At 33.6% G+C, this 19,677-nt stretch overlaps 2 protein-coding genes across 2 annotated transcripts in view; both read right to left on the bottom strand.

The window, feature by feature from the left end:
- Window positions 1-1,799, bottom strand: part of CBG12925 — a gene marked incomplete at both ends in the record, with an annotated part of 13,393 nt that extends 11,594 nt beyond the window's left edge. The window contains 3 exons of the mRNA XM_045238553.1: window positions 795-1,036; window positions 1,236-1,377; window positions 1,588-1,799. Of these exons, the coding sequence (XP_045095007.1) occupies window positions 795-1,036; window positions 1,236-1,377; window positions 1,588-1,799 (596 nt within the window). The remainder of the gene's footprint in view (window positions 1-794; window positions 1,037-1,235; window positions 1,378-1,587) is intronic.
- Window positions 1,800-3,934: 2,135 nt separating this feature from the next.
- Window positions 3,935-18,998, bottom strand: Cbr-slo-1 (the record flags this gene model as incomplete). The annotated part of the gene is made up of 20 exons (XM_045238552.1): window positions 3,935-3,997; window positions 4,838-4,999; window positions 5,049-5,243; window positions 5,779-5,909; window positions 6,464-6,746; window positions 7,176-7,475; window positions 8,365-8,449; window positions 9,030-9,095; window positions 9,965-10,070; window positions 10,280-10,318; window positions 10,393-10,437; window positions 10,611-10,846; window positions 12,269-12,381; window positions 12,614-12,952; window positions 13,443-13,751; window positions 14,742-15,064; window positions 15,496-15,710; window positions 16,147-16,265; window positions 18,062-18,275; window positions 18,844-18,998. The coding sequence occupies 20 exons, from the start codon at window positions 18,996-18,998 to the stop codon at window positions 3,935-3,937; spliced, it is 3,498 nt and encodes a 1,165-aa protein (XP_045095006.1).
- Window positions 18,999-19,677: the final 679 nt, after the last annotated feature.

Below are 19,677 nucleotides of genomic sequence, written 5' to 3'. Positions count from 1 at the left end.
AGGCCACGGCAGCGGGCGCCTTTCNTACGTGGCAATTTTTACGGATTTTTTTCAATTTCATGTCCGGCAGGTAAAAAACGTAAAAAACGACTTGAAAAAAAGGCTGTCAGGTGCCGTGGCCTAGGTTTCTCACTGAAAATCTTCGTCCCCCGGCGGCACCTTTTTTTTGAATTTTTTCCTTTTGTTTTTTCCAACGCCGTTTTTCGGGGATTTCGGATTTTCTTTGAATTTTTTCGCAATAATATTCGGAAAACAGATAACTTTTAACACATTTTAATGCAAAAAAAATTTTGGTCGGAGTCTCCTTTTAAAGTTCCAGCAATCAGAATCACCGTAAGCACTCTAATAGAACGCCACCCGAATTGTAAAATTTGAGCCCATGTATCTCGATTACTGTGAAAGATATCAAAAAGTGGTCAACTGATAAAATATTGCTGATATCACGATAAACATTTTATTAGTTGGCCGTTTTTTGAAATCTTTCAAAGAAAGTGAGATATATAGGCTCAAAGTGGACAGTCCGGGTGGCGTTCTATTAGAGTGTTTACGGTATCTTTCAACGAGATGGATTTCACATTTCAAACGTGGCCTAGAAGTTCAAATTTCGAATTTCTAGGTTATTAAACTTTAAGCAGTCATAATACTCTTTAAACTAGATCTTTTTCAAATATTCAAACTTATCCTGAAAACCAAAGTTCAAATTTCTAGGCCACAAAACTTCAAGCAGTCTTAACTTTTTTCAAACTCAACTAAATTCAAAAATTCAAAAACCAAAATTAGGTCCCAAAACTCACGAAACGCTTCCACCGGTAAAAAACCCAGTAATCGTTCTTGTCACAGTAAAATGGAATAAATTTCGGCTCTGACACACCAACAACCACCCAACAATCATTCCAAACGAAGCGATTTGTACGGCAACTTTTCTTCCAAATGAGTCACTAACTTGTCCAAAAACTATCGATCCAGCCAGAACTCCAAACATTTGAACCGAAATTGAATTTTTTACTTGTTTCGAGGTGTCACAGAAGTAGTTGTACTAAAAAATTAGAGTCTTCAGGATTCAGACAATACCAAAATTTTGATAATCGGACCAACATTACAGAAGTTATGCATTTTTGAAAATTTCTGATCTTTAATTTTTTTTCCAAACTTTCGATTTATTCGAAACTTTGGATGTTCCAAGAAGTTAGCTGATTTTACCATTTTTTTCCTTAATTAATTAATTAGCTAATTACCTCAACATTGACACTTTTGAACTGGTACTTAAATTTGGGATGAGAGCAATTTCCGATTTTATCGATTTCAAAACAAATTTCTTTTCCTTCCAACAACGGATCGAACACTGTATTGTCACATGATACGACTCGAGGACGGCTCCTGAAAATATACTATTTTGAAATCTGAAAAATTCAAAAAATTGAAAAGTTTTTTTTCAAAGATAGTTGTTTTGGCATGATTACACTCATTTTGATCCGCTCAATTAGCTGAATTCAAAAATTTAAACATTTTTGATTTCCAGCTAAAATCAAGCAGGTTACGGTAGTTTGAAATTTGATAATTTTAGAAAAAAATGTCCCACCTGCATACATCATATAGAACATGGACGAAACTTGTGGTAAAATGAGCAATTCAGCGGCTAGGCAAACTAGTAAAACATATTTTCCCATTTGAATATAATCATCAAGTCCGTGCACATGTTCTTCCGGTTGCCCACTATCAGATTTTGCATTGTGTACAGTATAGAACACTGGCGGATTATCGGAATCCGATTCTGTAGTTTCAGAATCAGCGTAAGCCATTTGAGAGAGTGATTAAAGAGTAATTTGCAATAAAAAAATTAATCTGTACTATATTTTTTTAGATTGTTTGATTTTCTGGGTTGAATTAGAAAAGAAAGAATTTAGAGAGAACAAATAAAATGAGAGATTTAGAGAAAAGCAGACAGCAAAAACAGGTTTTTGATTCTTATATATGGGGGTAATTGATATGAACTCTGATTGTATATGATAAGAAATGAAGACGAAGGACAAAATTTTATAGGCGAAATTAGTGAAAAAATCAGAAGAATACAAAAAATGATGACGAGTGGAGATTGGTTAAAGGTCACTTTTGGGTTGCTGTTACGCATGATTGAAGAATTAATTGGATAATTGATTAATTGGTGTTTTGGTTTTGGTAATTTGAGTCTAAACTGAGTACAACATACCGTAAAACCTCTAATAGAACGACACCCGGATCGTCCACTTTGAGCCTATATATCTCATTTTTTGTGAAAGATGTCAAAAAGTGGTTAAGTAGTAAAATGTTGCTGATATCNTGATAAACATTTTACTAGTTAACCACTTTTTGACATCTTTCAAAAGAAGTGAGATATATAGGCTCAAAGCGGACGATCCGGGTGTCGTTCTATTAGAGGTTTTACGGTAATAACTTTCGGGGAATTTACGGTAATAACTTTCGGGAATCTCTATTCAAACCAGTTTCTCGGTAGTAAATTTTTTATTTTACTTTACGAACTTTATATCAAATTGAAGCCCTGATTTTTAGCTTTCATTTAAAACAAGAATCAATTTTTAATATTGATTTTAAGCACAGTTATAAGCATCTAAAGTTAAGCGTAGTTCAATTTTGCACCTGCCAAGCAGTAGCAAAATCGATTTTGCTACTGCTGGGCAGGTGCAAATTTCAATATGCTACTGCCGAGCAGTACCAAAATTTGCATATCGCTTCAGAAAAACAACTGTAACTCGCTTAGTTTTTGTCCGAATTTCATGAAACTTATATTTTCTGAATTTTCTGAATTAGCGAAAATTAACAATTTCAAAAAACTAAATTTCTATTTTTGAAATAAATAAATGAAGTTCTATTTCAAAGTTTGATGCCTCTCTTTTTGTTTTTTGCACCTGCTAAGCAGTACCAAATCTTTCAGATTCTTTCAGATCTTTCAGAGAATAAAATGCCTCCGATTTTGATACTGCTTAGCAACTTGGAAATTTGCTACTGCTAAGCAGTACCAAAATTCGAAACCTTTTTCAGAAAAAGACCTGTAGCTCGCTCAGTTTTCATCCAATTTTCAAAAATTGATATTTGCAGAACTAGCCTTTTCAGACGGTTTGAATTAATCTAAATTTGAAATCTTCTTAAAACGTTGTAATTGAGTGAACATCAGTTTTTTAATCCCTTGTTTTCTCACATGCTGTACATGTGAAGAGACGATTTATTATCTTCTCAATATTTTTATTTTTTCTATATTTTTTGCAAAGAAAGATGATAAAAATCTGTCTAGTTAAAAATTGATGATTAGGAAAAGATGATATTTTGACCATTTATCGTAAAACCTTTGCACAGTCAAGTTTGAGCTAAACTATCTCGGCTCCCACGAGAGATATCAAAAATCTGTCAACTGATAAAAAGTGTTTCTAATATTATGATAAACAATTTATAAGTTGATCACTTTTTGATATCTCTTACAGGGAGCCAGATAAATTGGTTTCATGTAAAAAACAAGAAAGCCCTTCTATTACAGGTTTTACGTATTTTTTTTCGGATTTCTTCAACAAGAAAAAACAAATTTAAAAGTTTAAAAAACCATTTATCCAGTATTATCAATCATCGGCAATAGTCGAAATAAGGCAATTCAAAGTACCAAAAAGTAAGAAACAAGTTTTTAAAAAATTAGCAAAAAAATTGAAAAGATCCAGTTTCATTCTTGGAATTCAGGTCCACGAGAAAAAAAAGTACCCTTAAGTGTCAATTCGAAAAAAAAAGAAAAACAGTATAACCTAAGAATGAGCAATTTTTAGACATAGTAATTAATTTTTAAATTTTTTGGTCACGGCAAATTTTCATGATTTGGTTTGGAAAGGGGGGCAAGACCCGTTTTGGCAATTTAGATAATTAATTGGGGAGAGATAATTATGAAAGAAATTAGTTCCTAGAATTGTCGTTTTCCCGGCTCGTATTCAAGTCCGGGATCGAATTGTTCGAGTACGTAGACCTGAAAATTGAAATATAAAGAACATTGGTAGCATTTTTTTTTGAATTTATCAAATTTTTGTATATATCTATGCGCATTAGAACTAGGAATGTAACTGTAGTATTTTCATCGAAAATGGACAAAAAGTAAAAAAGTTACAACAAGAATTTCCCGATTTTGGTACTGCTAAGAAGTACCAAAATTCACAGATCGCTTCAGAAAAAGACCTGTAACTTGCTTAGATTTTGTTCAAATTCTATAAAACTTATATTTTCTGAATCAGCACATTTTAACAATTTCAGAAAGTTAAATTTCAACAATGTTTCATAAAAATTCAAAAGAATTTTAGCCGAGGTTTCATGTTCTTCATTTTTTTCTAGAAAAATGGCTGTTACTAGCCCAGATTTCTCCGAAACCTCACAGATTTTAGAGAACTTTGTGCTCCTCAAAGCGTTAATTCAAAAAATGTAAAATTTATAAAATTTGAACAAAAATAAAGCGAGTTATGACAGTTCGTAAGGCCTGGAGCAGTGAATTTTGCTACTGCAAAGTTGTTTTGCACCTGCTGGGCAGTAGCAAATTTTACAGACCTTCTCGGAAAAAGAACTGTAACTCGCGTAGTTTTTGCTCAAGATTCATGAAACTTATATTTTCAGAATCAGCAAACTCTGGCGGTTTGAAAAAACTGAATTTTAACTATTTTTGAAATGATTTCAAAAAGCTTCTTAGCAAAAATTTCATGTCTTATTTTTTTCTTTAGGAAAATGACTGTAACTTGCTTAGTAGAATTTTTAGCAGGTTCAAACAAAAACTCCAAGCAATTACAACTGAATTTTCTTTCAGAAATCTTGGAAAACTCACATAGTCTGTACTCTTAATCCTCAACTCCGCCGGCGGATTCGTAATCACATATCGTTTCATGGAATCAGGATTGTCTTGATCATGCAGCCTGTACAATCCAATACAAAGCTGTCCATACCTCCTGAGTGCAATTGTGAACATTGCGCCATACGTTGTATTGTGCTGAAAATTGAAAGTTTTGAAATTAAATTTTTTAAAAACAATTTCTTACCCCTACACCTTCGTACGGATTGTCGCTCAGCGATATTTGAGCAATTCGACATCTATCTCGATTCGATAGCGTTTCTGGAGTACTGTAGCCACCTCGAAGCCCCGCCCCTTCGGCTAGAATCAGCTCGAGTTCTGGGGTGGCGCCACCGGTGACTAGGGTTCGGATCAAGGTGAGCGCTGAGTCGTTGAAATAGGTCTGAAAGTTTTTCACATTTGTTTGCTAAGAATTGAGCTGAAAATCATAAAAAAAATGAGCTAACAATATATAAAAATAAGCTTGAAATCATTTCTAAAAACTGAAAATTTTCAAAAAAAAAACATTTTTTGCCAAAAAATTTATTTAGATCTTAGATTTAAACTTTTAAAGTAATTTTATTGAAATCAGCTTGCCACAAGCTTCAAAACCAGCCCCATATTGCCTTGGCTCCGCGCACTTTGGTTTTTCAGGCGCGTCGCGGTCGTGCGTCTCGCGTCTGGGTGAAATTTCAAAATGCGCGGAACCTAGGCAAGTTTGGGCTCATTTTGAAGCTTGTAATAAACACAAAACAATAAAAAACAGTTTTCTGATGTATTTTGAAAATTTTTGGATCTTGGAGCAAACAAATTGTTTAATAATTTTGCAACTGCCAGAATGACCGTAACTCGCTTCATTTCCGTCCAATTTTAATGAAAATTAGTTTTTCAGAATTAAAGAACTTTGACCGTGTTTTTATGTAAAAAGTTTCACTTACCGTACTCATCAACGAGTCGAGCACCGAGATAGCAAAAGCAGTACCACACGCAAACGGTTGGGTGAGGTAGAGTTCGGTATCCGGATCGTCATCGTCGTCCTGGTCGAGGAATTGCACGTTGGAGTCGTTTACTGAGAAAGGGGTTTTTGAATTTTTAAAAGTTTTTGGAGATTTTAGAAATTTTCAGAACAGTTTCAGCTTTAAATTGATTAATTATTCATAAAAAATGCTTAACTTTAAACACTCAGAACAGTACTTCGAAATTTTTCAATCAAACTGAAAATTTTAGAACATTCTAAACAAAAAGAGCGCTTCATTTTTGTAGTTGACAACTTTTTTGTGAAATGACTCCAAAAAATATATGCTACATGGAAAATGGTAGAAGGAGCGAATTGGGGTTTTGCTACTGCCAAGCAGTACCAAAATCTAACTTTACTACTGCTAGGCAGTAGCAAAACACCGTTTGTCACCTGTTGGGCAGTAGAAAATATGTTAGTAGCTTTTCAAAGACGTATATCTCTTTTTAGAAAGATTTTTCGAAAAAGTTGTCAATTACAAAAATGAAGCTCTATTTTTGTTTAGTGTGTTCTGATATTTTCAGATCAATTGAATATTTTTGGATATACTTTTGAAATGGTCAAACTTCAAAAGCATATTTGCGTTGTTCCAATTTTCCCAGACTCACCCAATTCCGTAATCATTGGCACATTAGTTCCAAACTTTGCACCTTTCTTCTGCATAGAAATCGGACTACCCAATGGACTACGATCTCCAGTTTGATGTCTCATTGGGAAGAATCCCAATGTGTCATCGAATTGCATTGCTTTGATATTCAACGATGCCAGAATTGCCTCCTTATCTGCCAGTGTGGTGTCTTCTGTGTTCGGGACACGTGCTGAGATAATAACACACATGTCGCATAGGTTGATGTTAACGGCGCGAAGATCGGCTCGAGATAGTGGGGAGCCCTGAAAATGTTTGGAAATTGTTTTTTTTTTGCGAATTTTTCATATTTTTTTATAAATCAATGCACTTTGGTACAAGAAATTAAACTGTAAAATTTTTATCGAATTCGCATAAAAACAAAAAAGTAAAAGCAAGATTTCTTTGATTTCGGTACTGCTGAGCAGTAGCAAAGCTGGTGTTTGATACTGCGTAGTAGGTGCCAAACTTGACTTTTTCTAGCCTTCATATCTTTTCAGGATTCAATTTAACAGAAAAGTTGTCAACTACAAAAATGAAGCTCTATTTTTGTTTCATATACTCACAAAATTTCAAAAAGATGAGACAAGTTTTAAGCTTTGTTTCAGTAGCTCGAAGATTCAGCGAAACTATAGCTACAAAAGCTTTATTTTGAAATTTTTTGGAAAACTCCAAAAATGAAAAAAAAAACTCACATTCAAAATTGAGATTTTCGGCAAATTATACAGCGTTTTCCACTCTTTTCTCAAGTATTCCAAATCGCCCACAATAACAACATGCTTCAATTCGTGATAATGGAAATTCGACGATCTCAATGGCATGATGAAGTTTCGTAATCCAATTAATGGAGAATCCTGATCAGCAAACAAGCAGACAACCACGTGGCCATTGAGTACTGTCATTGCGGCTTGATGTCTTTCGAGGACACAGTCTTCGAGATTCCGGCTCGGGCACCAATGAAACATTCCAGTACTGTCGTATTTCATGTCTTGGAACTGGAAAGTGGGAATTTTTTGGATTCAACAATTTTTCTCAGATTCTTAGATCCTTAAGGGAGATTAACCCACTAGAGAGATTCTAACTAGGAAAGATTGTCAATAAGAAAGATTCTCATTAAACAAGACCCTTATTAGGAGAGATCCTCACTAAGAAGGATCCTCATTAAGAAAGATTCTCACTAGGAAAGATTCTCACTAAGAAAGATTGTCAATAAGAATGGTCCTCATTTAACAAGACCCTTATTAGGATAGATCCTCACTAGGACAGATTCTCAGCAAGAGAGATTCTCACTAAGAAGGATCCTCATTAAGCAAACCCTTGTTAGGAAAGATTCTCACTAAGAGAAATTGTCACTAAGAAGGATCCTCATTAAAGGTGGGGGACATGAAAAAAATAATGTTCTCGAAATTTCGTTTAAATATGCCTCTCGAGGAGTTGAACGTGTGGGACGAGGATTGAGGGTGCGGCGCCGCTACCGACTGAGCTACACGGGCAAAGAGAAAGCGGTCGCCCGATTGCATATATAAAGGCGAGGACGACAGCTGTACGCAGAGTGACATTAAACGTTGTACACCGTCACGGTAGAATGCATACTCTGGCCCCAAAAATCCCCCGTAAAATCTCCTGTCCCCCCACCTTTAAGAAAGATTCTCACTAAGAAAAATCCTGACTAGGAAAAATTCTCAATAAGAGAAATTCTCATTAATTGTAAGAAGGATCCACATTACGATTCTTCACTAGGAAAGATTCTCCCTGAGAAAGAACCTCATTAAAAAAAATTTGTCAAAAATTCAAAATTCCATACCTCGTCCTGATTTTCCTTAATTTCAAAGAATTTTGTATCAAAACGTTTAGAATTTTTGAATCTTTCCAGAAAAAACCAACCTGCTGCTCGAAATCTTTACTAAAATCAACGCCCCGCCCATCTGGTGGTATGCTCATCGAGTTCCTTCGTCCTCCAGACGATGGCCTGAAAATGAAAAATTTCAAAAATTTTCAGATATATATTTTTTTTCTGAAAATTATAAAAATCTAGCTGGTAAAAGCGGTGTATGTGTGTGTGGTGTGTTTGGGTTGGTGTGATTTTTTGAGATGCGATTATAGATTGGTGAGATAAAAAAATAAAAATAAAACAACTAAAACTATTTTGAAAAATAAATCATATCTGTGGTTTGGAACATGACACTTTAGAAGGATAGGAAAATGTGCAAAGTTTCTAGTTGATTTGGAGGGAATTTGAATTTTTTTTTTCAAAAAATTCAAATTTCCCGCCAAACCACACAAAAACTCAGTACTATTGGAAGCAAAGGGGTAGTGTGTGAATCAAATCATGCAGAAAAAAACTTAATCTAGAAAAAGTTCATTCCAGCTAAAAAACTTTTTTTGATCTACAAATTTTTTTGGCGCAAAATTTTTTTTTTCGAACTTCGAATTTTCTAAAGGAGGTACACATATATAGGAAAATATAGCATCTAGAGGTGTAGGTGATGAAATAAAAAATTGGAAAAAAAAAATCAATAAATCAATAAAAAAGACAATAATCTTCCTACATGAGTTTTTTGATTTCATACGCAAATCGAAGAGATTTCGTGTTGAGGTGAGTATCACTCGTCGAACTGCAAGAAATTTTGAAAACCTTGGCTTAGAGATTTTTTTTGTCACCGTAAAACCTGCATTAGAAGGGCCACTTTAATAGAAGGCCCCTTTAATAGAAGGACCCTCCGGAGGTACCTTGGAACAAGAGAAGGGCCGGCCCTTCTAATACAGGTATTTCGGTATTTTGGTTAAAAAATGCATTTTTTTTTGTTGTAAATATTGACAATTGAAACAATTATAGGACAGAGAAAACAATAATTTAAAGGGACAGGGAAACTTTTTTTTTGTTTTTTTTTAATCTGAAAATTATATAAATATAAGCAAATTTTGAAGAATAGAAAAGTTCTTAAAGCTGAAAAATTGTGAAAAATTGAATCTTTAAAAAATTCTCTGAAATATTTTTGAAATTTTTGAAAAGTTTGAAAACCAGCTAAAATTTACTGAAAACCAGCTAAAATTTTTAATTTTTGGAAAATTTTAAATTTCTCATTTTTCGATTTTCTGAAATTTTGAAATTATTCAATTTTCCAATTTCTTGAATTTTCTGATTTATTCGAATTTTGAATTTCTTGAATTTCGGAATTTTTCAGTTTTCAATTCATAGAAATTCAGAAATTCAGAAATTCAGAAATTCAGAAATTCAGAAATTCAGAAATTCAGAAATTCAGAAATTCAGAAATTCAGAAATTCAGAAATTCAGAAATTCAGAAATTCAGAAATTCAGAAATTCAGAAATTAAGAAATTCAAAAATTAAGAAATTCAGAAATTCAGAAATTCAGAAATTCAGAAATTCAGATTTAACCGAATTTTCTGAATTTTTCTGAATTTTCACTCTATTTTCAGCTCCAAAGACTTTACACTCCCCGAAAATTAATAAAAATTACTAACCTCTGCTGATTAATCATTCTTAATTGGACCTGCTGTCCTAAATGTCCCATTGGACCGCCCATCGGTGGTTGTGGTTGGAATTGTTGAAGTACTTCCGTGGCTCTAGCTGAAACTTCAAAACAAACCAATTAACGATAATTAGGCTAATTAAATAAACAACTAATCATAACCAAAAAATGAAAAAAGCTGTGGAAAAAATGATGATATGCTAAAAAAACCACAATACAAAAAGCGTGCTGCATGGGAGAGGAATCTAAATTTTATGCAAAAAAATTTTTTCACAAAAATTTGAACGATTCATGCTATATAGATTACCGTCATTCTGATAGAATAGAGCATCAAAATCCGAATAGTCTGAACAGAGAAAAAAAATATTTTGGAGAATTTCAGAATTTTTTTTTGATAAAAATGGAAAATTCAATATTTACCACGAGCTGTAGTTGAGTGTTTTGTGTTCCGCCGGAAGAGAGCCACTGAAAAATTTGAAAATTAAAAAAAAATTTTAAAAATTTAAAAATTTAAAACTTAAAATTAAAAAAAATTTTTTTTAATTTTTTAAAATTTTTTTTCAGAAAATCCTAAGCAAGTTTAGACTCATTTTAAAGCTTTTTTCTTGCTCTTCTTAATTATCAAACTCAAAACTCACAGTTTTTACATTTACACTTCTTAATCATGGAAACGTCCTTGATATCATCATGACACTGTTTGCACCAGAAAAATGCTCTTTTCACTTCATCTGCACTCTGAGCGATGAAAAATCCTTGAGTTTGAGGTTGGATTACAATGTTTGGTCCCGGATTTATTGCAATATTGCATTCCTTGTTTTCCTCGTCTTTCAGTTCAATTGCCAGCAGCAGAAGACCCAAACGGTTGAAAAGAAGACTGCGAAAAATTGGGTTAGCAGGGAAAACTGGCATTTTTTGGGAATTTAGTAGGTTAGGAAAAACGGCAGGAGGAGATTTGAAAAAATCGGGTTAATTTTGTTATTTTTTATGCATTTTTTAAATTTTTTTCAACTGATTTTTTGGATTTCTAAATCGTGACCTAATTTTTTGGATTTCTAGTTCATGACCCAATTTTCTAGATTTCTAGTTCAAGACCTATTTTTTTGGTTTTATAGGTCCTGACCCAGTTTTTTGGACTTCTAGGTCATGACCTTACTTTTTCGAGTTTTTGGATCATGACCTAATTTTTTAAATATTTAAATGATGATTTAAATTTTTTGGATTTTTAGGTCATGGCTTAATTTTTTGGATTTTTAAGTCATGACCCAATTTGTTGGATTTCTAGGTTATGACCTAATTTTTTGGATACTTAAATGATGACCCAATTTTTTGGATATTTAAATGATGACCTAAATTTTTTGGATTTTTAGGTCATGACAATCAGAGATTTTCAGAAACTTTGGTTAGTCACAAAAAAGCTGTCAGAAAAATGATGTTAGAAGCACTCTTCAAAAAAATTAGTTCAAAAAAATTACCATTAAAGGTGGGGGGACAGGAGATTTTTCGTAGTTTTTTTGTAGCTAGAGTATGCATTCTACCGTCAAGGTGTACAACGCTTAATGTCACTCTGCGTACAGCTGTCGTCCTCGCCTTTATGTATGCAATCGGGCGTGCGCTTTCTCTTTGCCCGCGTGGCTCAGTCGGTAGCGGTGCCGCACCCTCAATCATCGCCCTCACAAGTTCAACTCCTCGAGAGGCATCTTTGAACGGAATTTCGAGAACATTATTTTTTTCATGTCCCCCCACCTTTAACACTCTAATAGAAGGTCATTCGGTACTTGCACTTTGAGCCAATTTATCTCGGTTCTTGTGAGAGATATCAAAATATTTTCAACTAATAAAATGTTGCTTATATTATGATAAGCGTTTTATCAGTTGACTATTTTTTGATATCTGTTACAAAAACCGAGATAAATCGGTTCAAAGTGCAAGTATAAGTTGGTCTTCTATTATAGTGGGCTACGGCAGTTTCCAAAAATGTTTTCTTACTCGACAGCTTCGGGAAATGTCATTCCGACGAAAGAATGGGATAATGTGTCGGTGTACATTTCCATTCCAGCACCACAAAGATACAGATTCAGCCAGTCCGGTGTGGTTTGGGACTAGAACTTTTCGATTTTTTCCAAATTTTCTGGACTTTTTCGGACAAAAAAGGACACTTTTTTGGGAGTTGACGACGTCAGAGGGGCAGGACAAAAGTTTTTTTTCTAATTTTAAATATTTTGGACAATTGAGACACTTTTAAAAAAATTTCAAAAAAAAACTTTTTTTTTAATTTTTAATTATCCCAAAAACTCACTTTGCAGCTTCTGGAAAGGACATATTGACAAATGCAGGACTCAAACTTTCAGTGTACATCTCCATTCCGGCACCACGAAGATAGTCGTTGAGCCAGAGAGGAGTATGGGGGGACTGAAAATAACAGACCGGTGTGGGTTACGGTAGTTAGTATAACAATGAGCAATGTAGGTTAGAAGGGTTACTGTAGAGTTGGTTTAAGAAAAAGAGATGAAATATATTTCAAAATTTTACAAAAAATTTTCAGGCTCTTAATTTGTTTTTGGGCCTAAATAGTAAATTTGAAATTCAACATCAAAACACATATAAAATTAGTATGCATATCAAAACTGTTAATACATATAACAAAAAAATCCCCAAAAATTGAATAACTTACCGTTTTAAAACTCCTCATCGCAAACAAATTCGCCATCATTGTCGAGAATCCAGGCGCCAGACAAGACTGAGCAATGAATCCCAACTTCAATTCTGCCAAACAGATGACGTCATCGCCACGTCGCCAATCCCAAGAAGGGATGTTCAGAAGATAGGCCTTGTTATGGTATTGCATCAATTGAACAATTACTCGAATATCGGATGAATAGTTTTTAATGGAAATCACTCTCATTATATTGGCAGCGTCCTCGGCGTCTGGATTCGTACTGTACTTGTTGGCAAGGACTAGGCAAGCGTCTGCGTCTCCGATCTGGAAATATGTACAATTATATAATAACAGCTTCAAAACCATATTTGCTACTGCCCAGCAGGTGTAAAATTCTTCCGGGCAGTACCAGAATTGCAATTTTTTAACTTTAAAATTTCGTTTTAGAGACAAATTAATTTTATTTTGAAGACAGGTTATGAACCTAGAAACGGAGATTCCGAAAGTATACTTTTCACAACAATCTGATGAAAACTAGGCGAGTTAGAACACTTTTTCTGAAGGTTCCTGTGCATTTTGGTACTGCCTAGCAGTAGCAAATCTGACTTTCGCTACTGCTGGGCAGGTGCAAAATTGAGCTTGGCAGTAGTAAAATGCACTGTCCCAAAACTTCAAACGTTCATAATTCGCTTAGTTTTCATCAGAATTTTGTGAAATGGATATTTTTGGAATCAGAATTTTAAGGCGCATCTGCCAAATACAATTTAGAGTGACAAAAAGTTAACTTTTTGAAGCGGATTATTTTCCAACTAACCTTAACCCTACTCAGATCCAACGAGTCCATAACAGTTCCAGTGAAAAACTCCACTTTTGTAAAATGTCGTTTAAAAAGTCCCTCCAACTCCAAATCCGGTACCACTCGATGCAAAAACACCACTTCGACATCCACGTCGTCTCTGTCTTCGTGTAGAAAATCTTGAAGGAAATGGGAGACCGAGTCATAGGTGATATGACCACAAACTACAATATGCTTCTTTCCGTGCTCTCCTTTATACTCGCCACCGTATTTTTGGCGATTTCCAATCAAATCCGCAATTTCCGGAACGTAGCTAGCGAACATGGCCTGAAAAATTTCAAAATTGTTATGAATGGTACTCACAATCAGTTTAGAGGTCCCAGAAATGTCGGGGGACTCGAAATTAAAATAAAGAACACCGAAAAAAAATTCGAAACCCGAAAAATACTACCGCGATTTTGCACCTGATGAGCAGTACCAAAATTTTGTGAATTTTCAGAAATTTTGTATCAATCTATGCACTTTTGAATTAGGAATCTGACTGTATAGTTTTTATTAAATTTGAACAAAAAATAAAAAAGTAGAGCAAAATTCCTCTAAAAAAAGAGCAAGGTTCCTCTGATTTTGGTACTGCTCGGCATCAGCAAAATGAAAAGTTGCACCTGCTAAGCAGTAGCAAAATCCACATATCTCTTCAGAAAAATGACTGTAACTCGCTAGTTTTTTGTCTAAATGTTATGAAACTTATATTTTCGGAATCAGCACATTTTGACGGATTGAAAAAGGTAAATTTTGAAAAAGAGGATATGGTATTTGAAAAGCTTTGAGTCAATGTTTCCAATGACTGGAACTAGCTCAGCTTTCCCCGAAATCACACTAAATCTATATTTTCAGAATTGGAATTTTTGCTCCTCCGAAAATGTAAAATTCATAAAAATTGAATGAAAATGATGTGAGTTATGAAAGTTCGAAATTCATGAAGAAGCGGATTTTGCTACTGCAAAGTCAAGTTTTGCACCTGCTGGGCAGTAGCAATTCTTTATTTTGGTACTGCTGAGCTGGTTCAAAATCCAATTAGAATTGAAACAAGCTCTAATAGAACTATTGCATAATTTTTGCGTCGATAATTCAGGCAAATATTTTAATATCAAATCAAAGCTCTGTTTTTCAGATTCTGTTTAATGAAAAAATTGCAGTATCATCTGAATTAATGAAAGTTAAAGAAGTATGAAGTTGGCAATAATTTTCTGGACCTCAAACTTTTTTGGGGTATTTTAAACTTGAACAGAGCTGAAATTTTCATCTCAAAAAACTCACCAGGCCGAAAAGAATGAAGAAAATCATAAACAATCGTCCACACAACGTCGTACAATAAATATCACCATATCCTACTGTAGACATTGTGACCAGCACGAAATACACCGAATCCGCATAAGTGATTCTGTGTGGATTGATGAATCCTTTGAAAAAGTCTCCAGAATTTTCCAGAAGATGTACTAGACCAGCACCCGTTAGACAGACGGCGACGAAAATGGTGACTAGTTGGGTTAGACGGATGGAGGACGACGTCTTTAAGATGTTCAAGTATTGAAGAATGTCTGGTACGGTCATCAGACGTAGTGCACGAAGGAAACGGAATCCTGGAATTATGTCTTTTAAAATTTTTGTCAAAATAGAAGAAAAACCACACATTTTGAGCCTAAAATCAAGAAATTCGGGCAACTGTGAAGGATGTTATGACATTTTGAAAACTTTGGAACTCAAAATTTTTGATTCCAAAAATTTCAAATAGCCATAACTTTTTTCAAGGTAGATCAATTTTGATTAAAGTTGTCCTAAAAGATGCCTAATACTTCATTTTCAGAAATTGACAGCTTCCAAGAAAAATAGAACGTTTAGAAATTTTGGAATCAAAACGTTTGGGTTCCAAACTTTTCAAATGACCATAACTTTCTTCAAAATGGACCAATTTTAATAAAATCTGTCTCCAAATGCGTCTCTTTAAAATCTTTTTTTTTTAATTTTGAGCTCTCAATTTTCAAAACTTTTTCAAAAAAGTTCAAAAACTTACCCAACCAATTCCTCTGCAAATAAATGGCCACAAAACTCGGAGGAATCGTAAAAAAATCGATCCAACTGTACATTTCCAATAAAAACCAAACTTTGTCAGAAGCGGCAATAAATCGAATGAAAAAATAGACGAGAAAAAATATGTTGAATCCCAAATCGATTTGTTGCGATGGACTGTCCTGCCATGGTATGCATGTTTCCACTTGGAAGTTTTGACTGAAATTTTTTTCCTTGATTTAGAATTTTAATTTTTATGAAAATAAAAGAAAAACGACACATTTTTAGCACAAAACCAAGAAATTTGGGCAACTTTGAAGAAAGTTATGAAATTTTGAAAATTTTGGAATAAAAATTTTAGGGTTCCAAAATTTTAAATTTGTCATAACTTCATTTAAAATCGTTCAATTTTTGTGTTCTTTGGCTCAGAATGTCTAAAATTGTCTATATTTTTAATTTGTTAACATTTCAAACAAAATGGACAATATCCAAAAAAATATGAAAATTTGAAAATTTTGGAACAAAATTTTTGATTCCAAAAATTTCAATTAATCATAACTTTCTTCAAAATTCTCCAATTTTTGTGATTTCTGGCTTAAAATGTTTCCGGAATTCTCAAAAGTATTTTAGTTATAATTTCAAACAAAAAACTCACAAACTAGCGTCATAAAAATAGATTATCAACGATCCAATTGATAATATGAAGACGAGTAAGACGAGAAATCGTCCCGTCAAACTTTGTCCGGATATCAGCTCGCCAGCCCAGTCTTTGGCCTGTAAAATGGAAAATTTGTGAAAAATTACCGGGATGTTATGTGATTTCAAATAGAAATGTGTACGGTAGGTAATGGGTGGTATTTTTAACAAATTCCAAAAAAACATTTTTTTTTAAAATCAAATGAACTTAATATTACCTACAGTACACCTTTCCACAATCACAATCTCGGTGGGGGCGGATAGTGGTGATTTCAAATTCCATTCCAATCAAAAACTACCAAAAAAATTGAAGGAATATAGTTCCCAGTGAAAAAAAAACTGGAAAAAAAATAAAAAATAGAAAGTGACAGTGTGTGTGTGGGCGGGTGGTGATAGATTGGGGGCCATAACCTTTGTCACGTCATCTGAAGAATTCTGAAGACGTGACGAAAATGTGAAAAAAATGCAAAAAGTAGAGATAGTCGATGCAAAAAAAGATAGAAAATACTGGACCACTGGTCATGCAATTCTGACACGATTCACGATGCACCATGTACTTGTGTGTGGAGTTTTGAGATGAATGGAGTAATTGGGAAATTTTGGGATTAAAATTTTTGAAAAATTCAGAATATTCGAAACATTTTGGTAGCTAAAACTTGCTGAAAATGTCGAAAATTCGCAAAAATTTGGAATCAAAATTTTGATTCCAAAATTTTTAAAATGTCATAACTTTTAGGGAAACTGTCAATTTTGTTTGATTTTTACAATTATTTATATTTCGACAAAAATTGAGATATTTCAACACAAATTTCATGAAAATTCGTCAATTTTGAAGAAAGTTATGATAATTTGAAATTTTTGGAATTAAAAATTTTGATTCGAAAATTTTCAAAATGCCATAACTTTCTTCAAAATAGCTCCAAATTCTTGGTTTTTAACACAAAATTTGTAGTTTTTTTTTGAAAATTTCGAAATTTGTATAAAAATCCGAGTAGAAAAAAACTGAGATACCGTAAACACTCTAATAGAACGCCACCCTTGATTTTTAACTTTGAGACCATATATCTCTGTTCCTGTCAAAGATATAAAAAAGTTGGCAACTGATAAATTTTTTATCATAATATCAGAAGTGTTTTGTCAGTTGACCACTGATATCTTTTACAGGAACCGAGATATACGGGCTCAAAGTGGAAAGTGAGGGGTGGCGTTCTATTAGAGTGTTAACAAATTCACGGTATCTGGAATTCCTGGAATTTGTTTGAAAATTGAAAACTTACAAATTTCATAGAAACTTGGATGGTTTACTTTTAAAAAAATAGCTGAAATTAGCTGAAAATTAGCAAAATTATAAAATTCTTAAATAGAAAAATTGTTCCCAAATTTTCAATTTTATTTTCAAAAAATTCAAATTCCCGCAAAATCTCCCCTTACTCCATTCTCTCAAAAAAAATAATTGATTTGTTCTATAGGATAGAAGTGGAATCATAAAAAATCCAAATACTACAAAAAAAATCATCAAATTCATTTTTTTTTAAAATCAATCCAAAAAATTTTTTCAGTTCCATTCTTTTTTAATTAGTGCAATTAAAAAATAATATGTATCAATATCAAATATCAATAAAAAATAGGACAAAAACTTGCCCGTCGGTCGCGGATTGTATTGAAAATTTTGACCGCTAGAGATTCCTAAAATAAATGATCCTAAAATAATAAAAACAAGCTCCGCCCACATTCCAAATTATTGATATGATTTTTTTTCAGATTAAAGGCTCAAAATAAATAGTATCAACATAAAAGTTTTTCGAAATATAACAAAAAACATTTTGAATTTTTAAAAAATTATTTTTTTAATATCCCCAAATTCAAAATCTTACCTCTGTCATCCATCCCAAATGTTTTTCCTCTTGTTGCTGTTTTAAAAATGGGTCGGCCTCTCCGCCGATATGCTTCGAACCATTCATATTGATTGCGACCACTTCTGGCGGAGGTACGGGCTCTGGGAATTCTCGCTCCCTCCGTTGACAGCATAAATGTGTTACGACGCGCCAGATGACGACAAGGATCATGGAGGCGCAGAATGTGGTTATACTGAAATTATTATCTAAACATTTTCGAACATTCCAGGAGCATTTTAAGCTGAAGATCCCAAAAGTTGAACTATTTTGAAGAAAGTTATGGTCAATTGAAATTTTTGGAATCAAAGTTTTATGATTCCGAAATTTTCAAAATGTCATAACTTTTTTGGATATAGTCCATTTTGTTTGAAATGTTTATAAATTAAAATTTAGACAATTTCAGACATTTTAAGCCAAAGACCACAAAAAATGAACGTTTTTGAAAAAAGTTGTTGATGATTTGAAATTTTTGGAATCAAAATTTTTTGATTTCGAAATTTTAAAAATGTCATAACTTCCTTCAAAATAGCCTCAAATTCTTGGTTTCTAGCTCAAAATGTGTGATTTTTTTCTATTTTCGAAGAATAACTATTCCAATCAAAAAGAATGAATTTTTCAAAGTTATGGAAATTTTGAATTTTTGGAATCAAAATTTTTTGATTCCGAATTTTCAAAATGTCATAACTTCCTTCAAAACAGCTCAAAATTCTTGGTTTCTAGCTCAAAATGTGTAGTTTGTATTCTATTTTCAGAAAAATTACCTGCTCAACAAAAAACACCAATATTTGCGTTCCTCGAGACATTTCCGGTCCTCCTCTGTCATTTCCATAAACGCCCGGCTAAGATTACAATTCATCGGAAATCCATATGGTTGATTGAATCCCTTCGACTGCGACGGCGAGTAAATCTCGCTCATCGTGAAGAAGAAGGGACGTTATCTTTTTGTATCCCTCTCCGCCTAGACGGCCTGAAAAGTTGAAAAAAATTGATTTCAGAAAAAGTTCAAAAATTAAGAAAATGGGAAAGGTTATTTTTCAAATGGAAAGGGTCTGAGAATAGAATGGAAACGCAGGAAAAAAAACTTGTAAAAGTACAGTTAAATTGTGATAATATGGGAAGTGAGTATATTCAAAAATTGAGAAAAGGACGATGTTCAAAATAACGGTTTTAAAGGTGGGGGGACAGGAGATTTTTCGTAGTTTTTTTGTAGCTAGAGTATGCATTCTACCGTCACGGTGTACAACGCTTAATGTCACTCTGCGTACAGCTGTCGTCCTCGCCTTTATGTATGCAATCGGGCGGACGCTTTCTCTTTGCCCGCGTGGCTCAGTCGGTAGCGGCGCCGCACCCTCAATCGTCGCCTTCACAAGTTCAACTCCTCGAGGGGCATCTTTGAATTTCGAGAACATTATTTTTTTCATGTCCCCCCCACCTTTAAGACTATGAGACCAATTTTTTGGATGCTTTCAAGGCCTAAAAAAAGCTCTGACATTTGAACATATCTAAGTTTTTAACATTTTCGAAAATTCTATAAACATTTTAAGCCAAAGATCCCAGAAATTGAACCATTCTGAAGAAAGTTATGATCATATGAA

Source organism: Caenorhabditis briggsae (genome assembly GCF_000004555.2).
Source record: "Caenorhabditis briggsae complete genome, chrV, whole genome shotgun sequence".
Classification (NCBI taxonomy): Eukaryota; Metazoa; Nematoda; class Chromadorea; order Rhabditida; family Rhabditidae; genus Caenorhabditis; species Caenorhabditis briggsae.
Note: the sequence above shows the minus strand (reverse complement) of the source record. Positions and strands in the feature narration are given on the sequence as shown.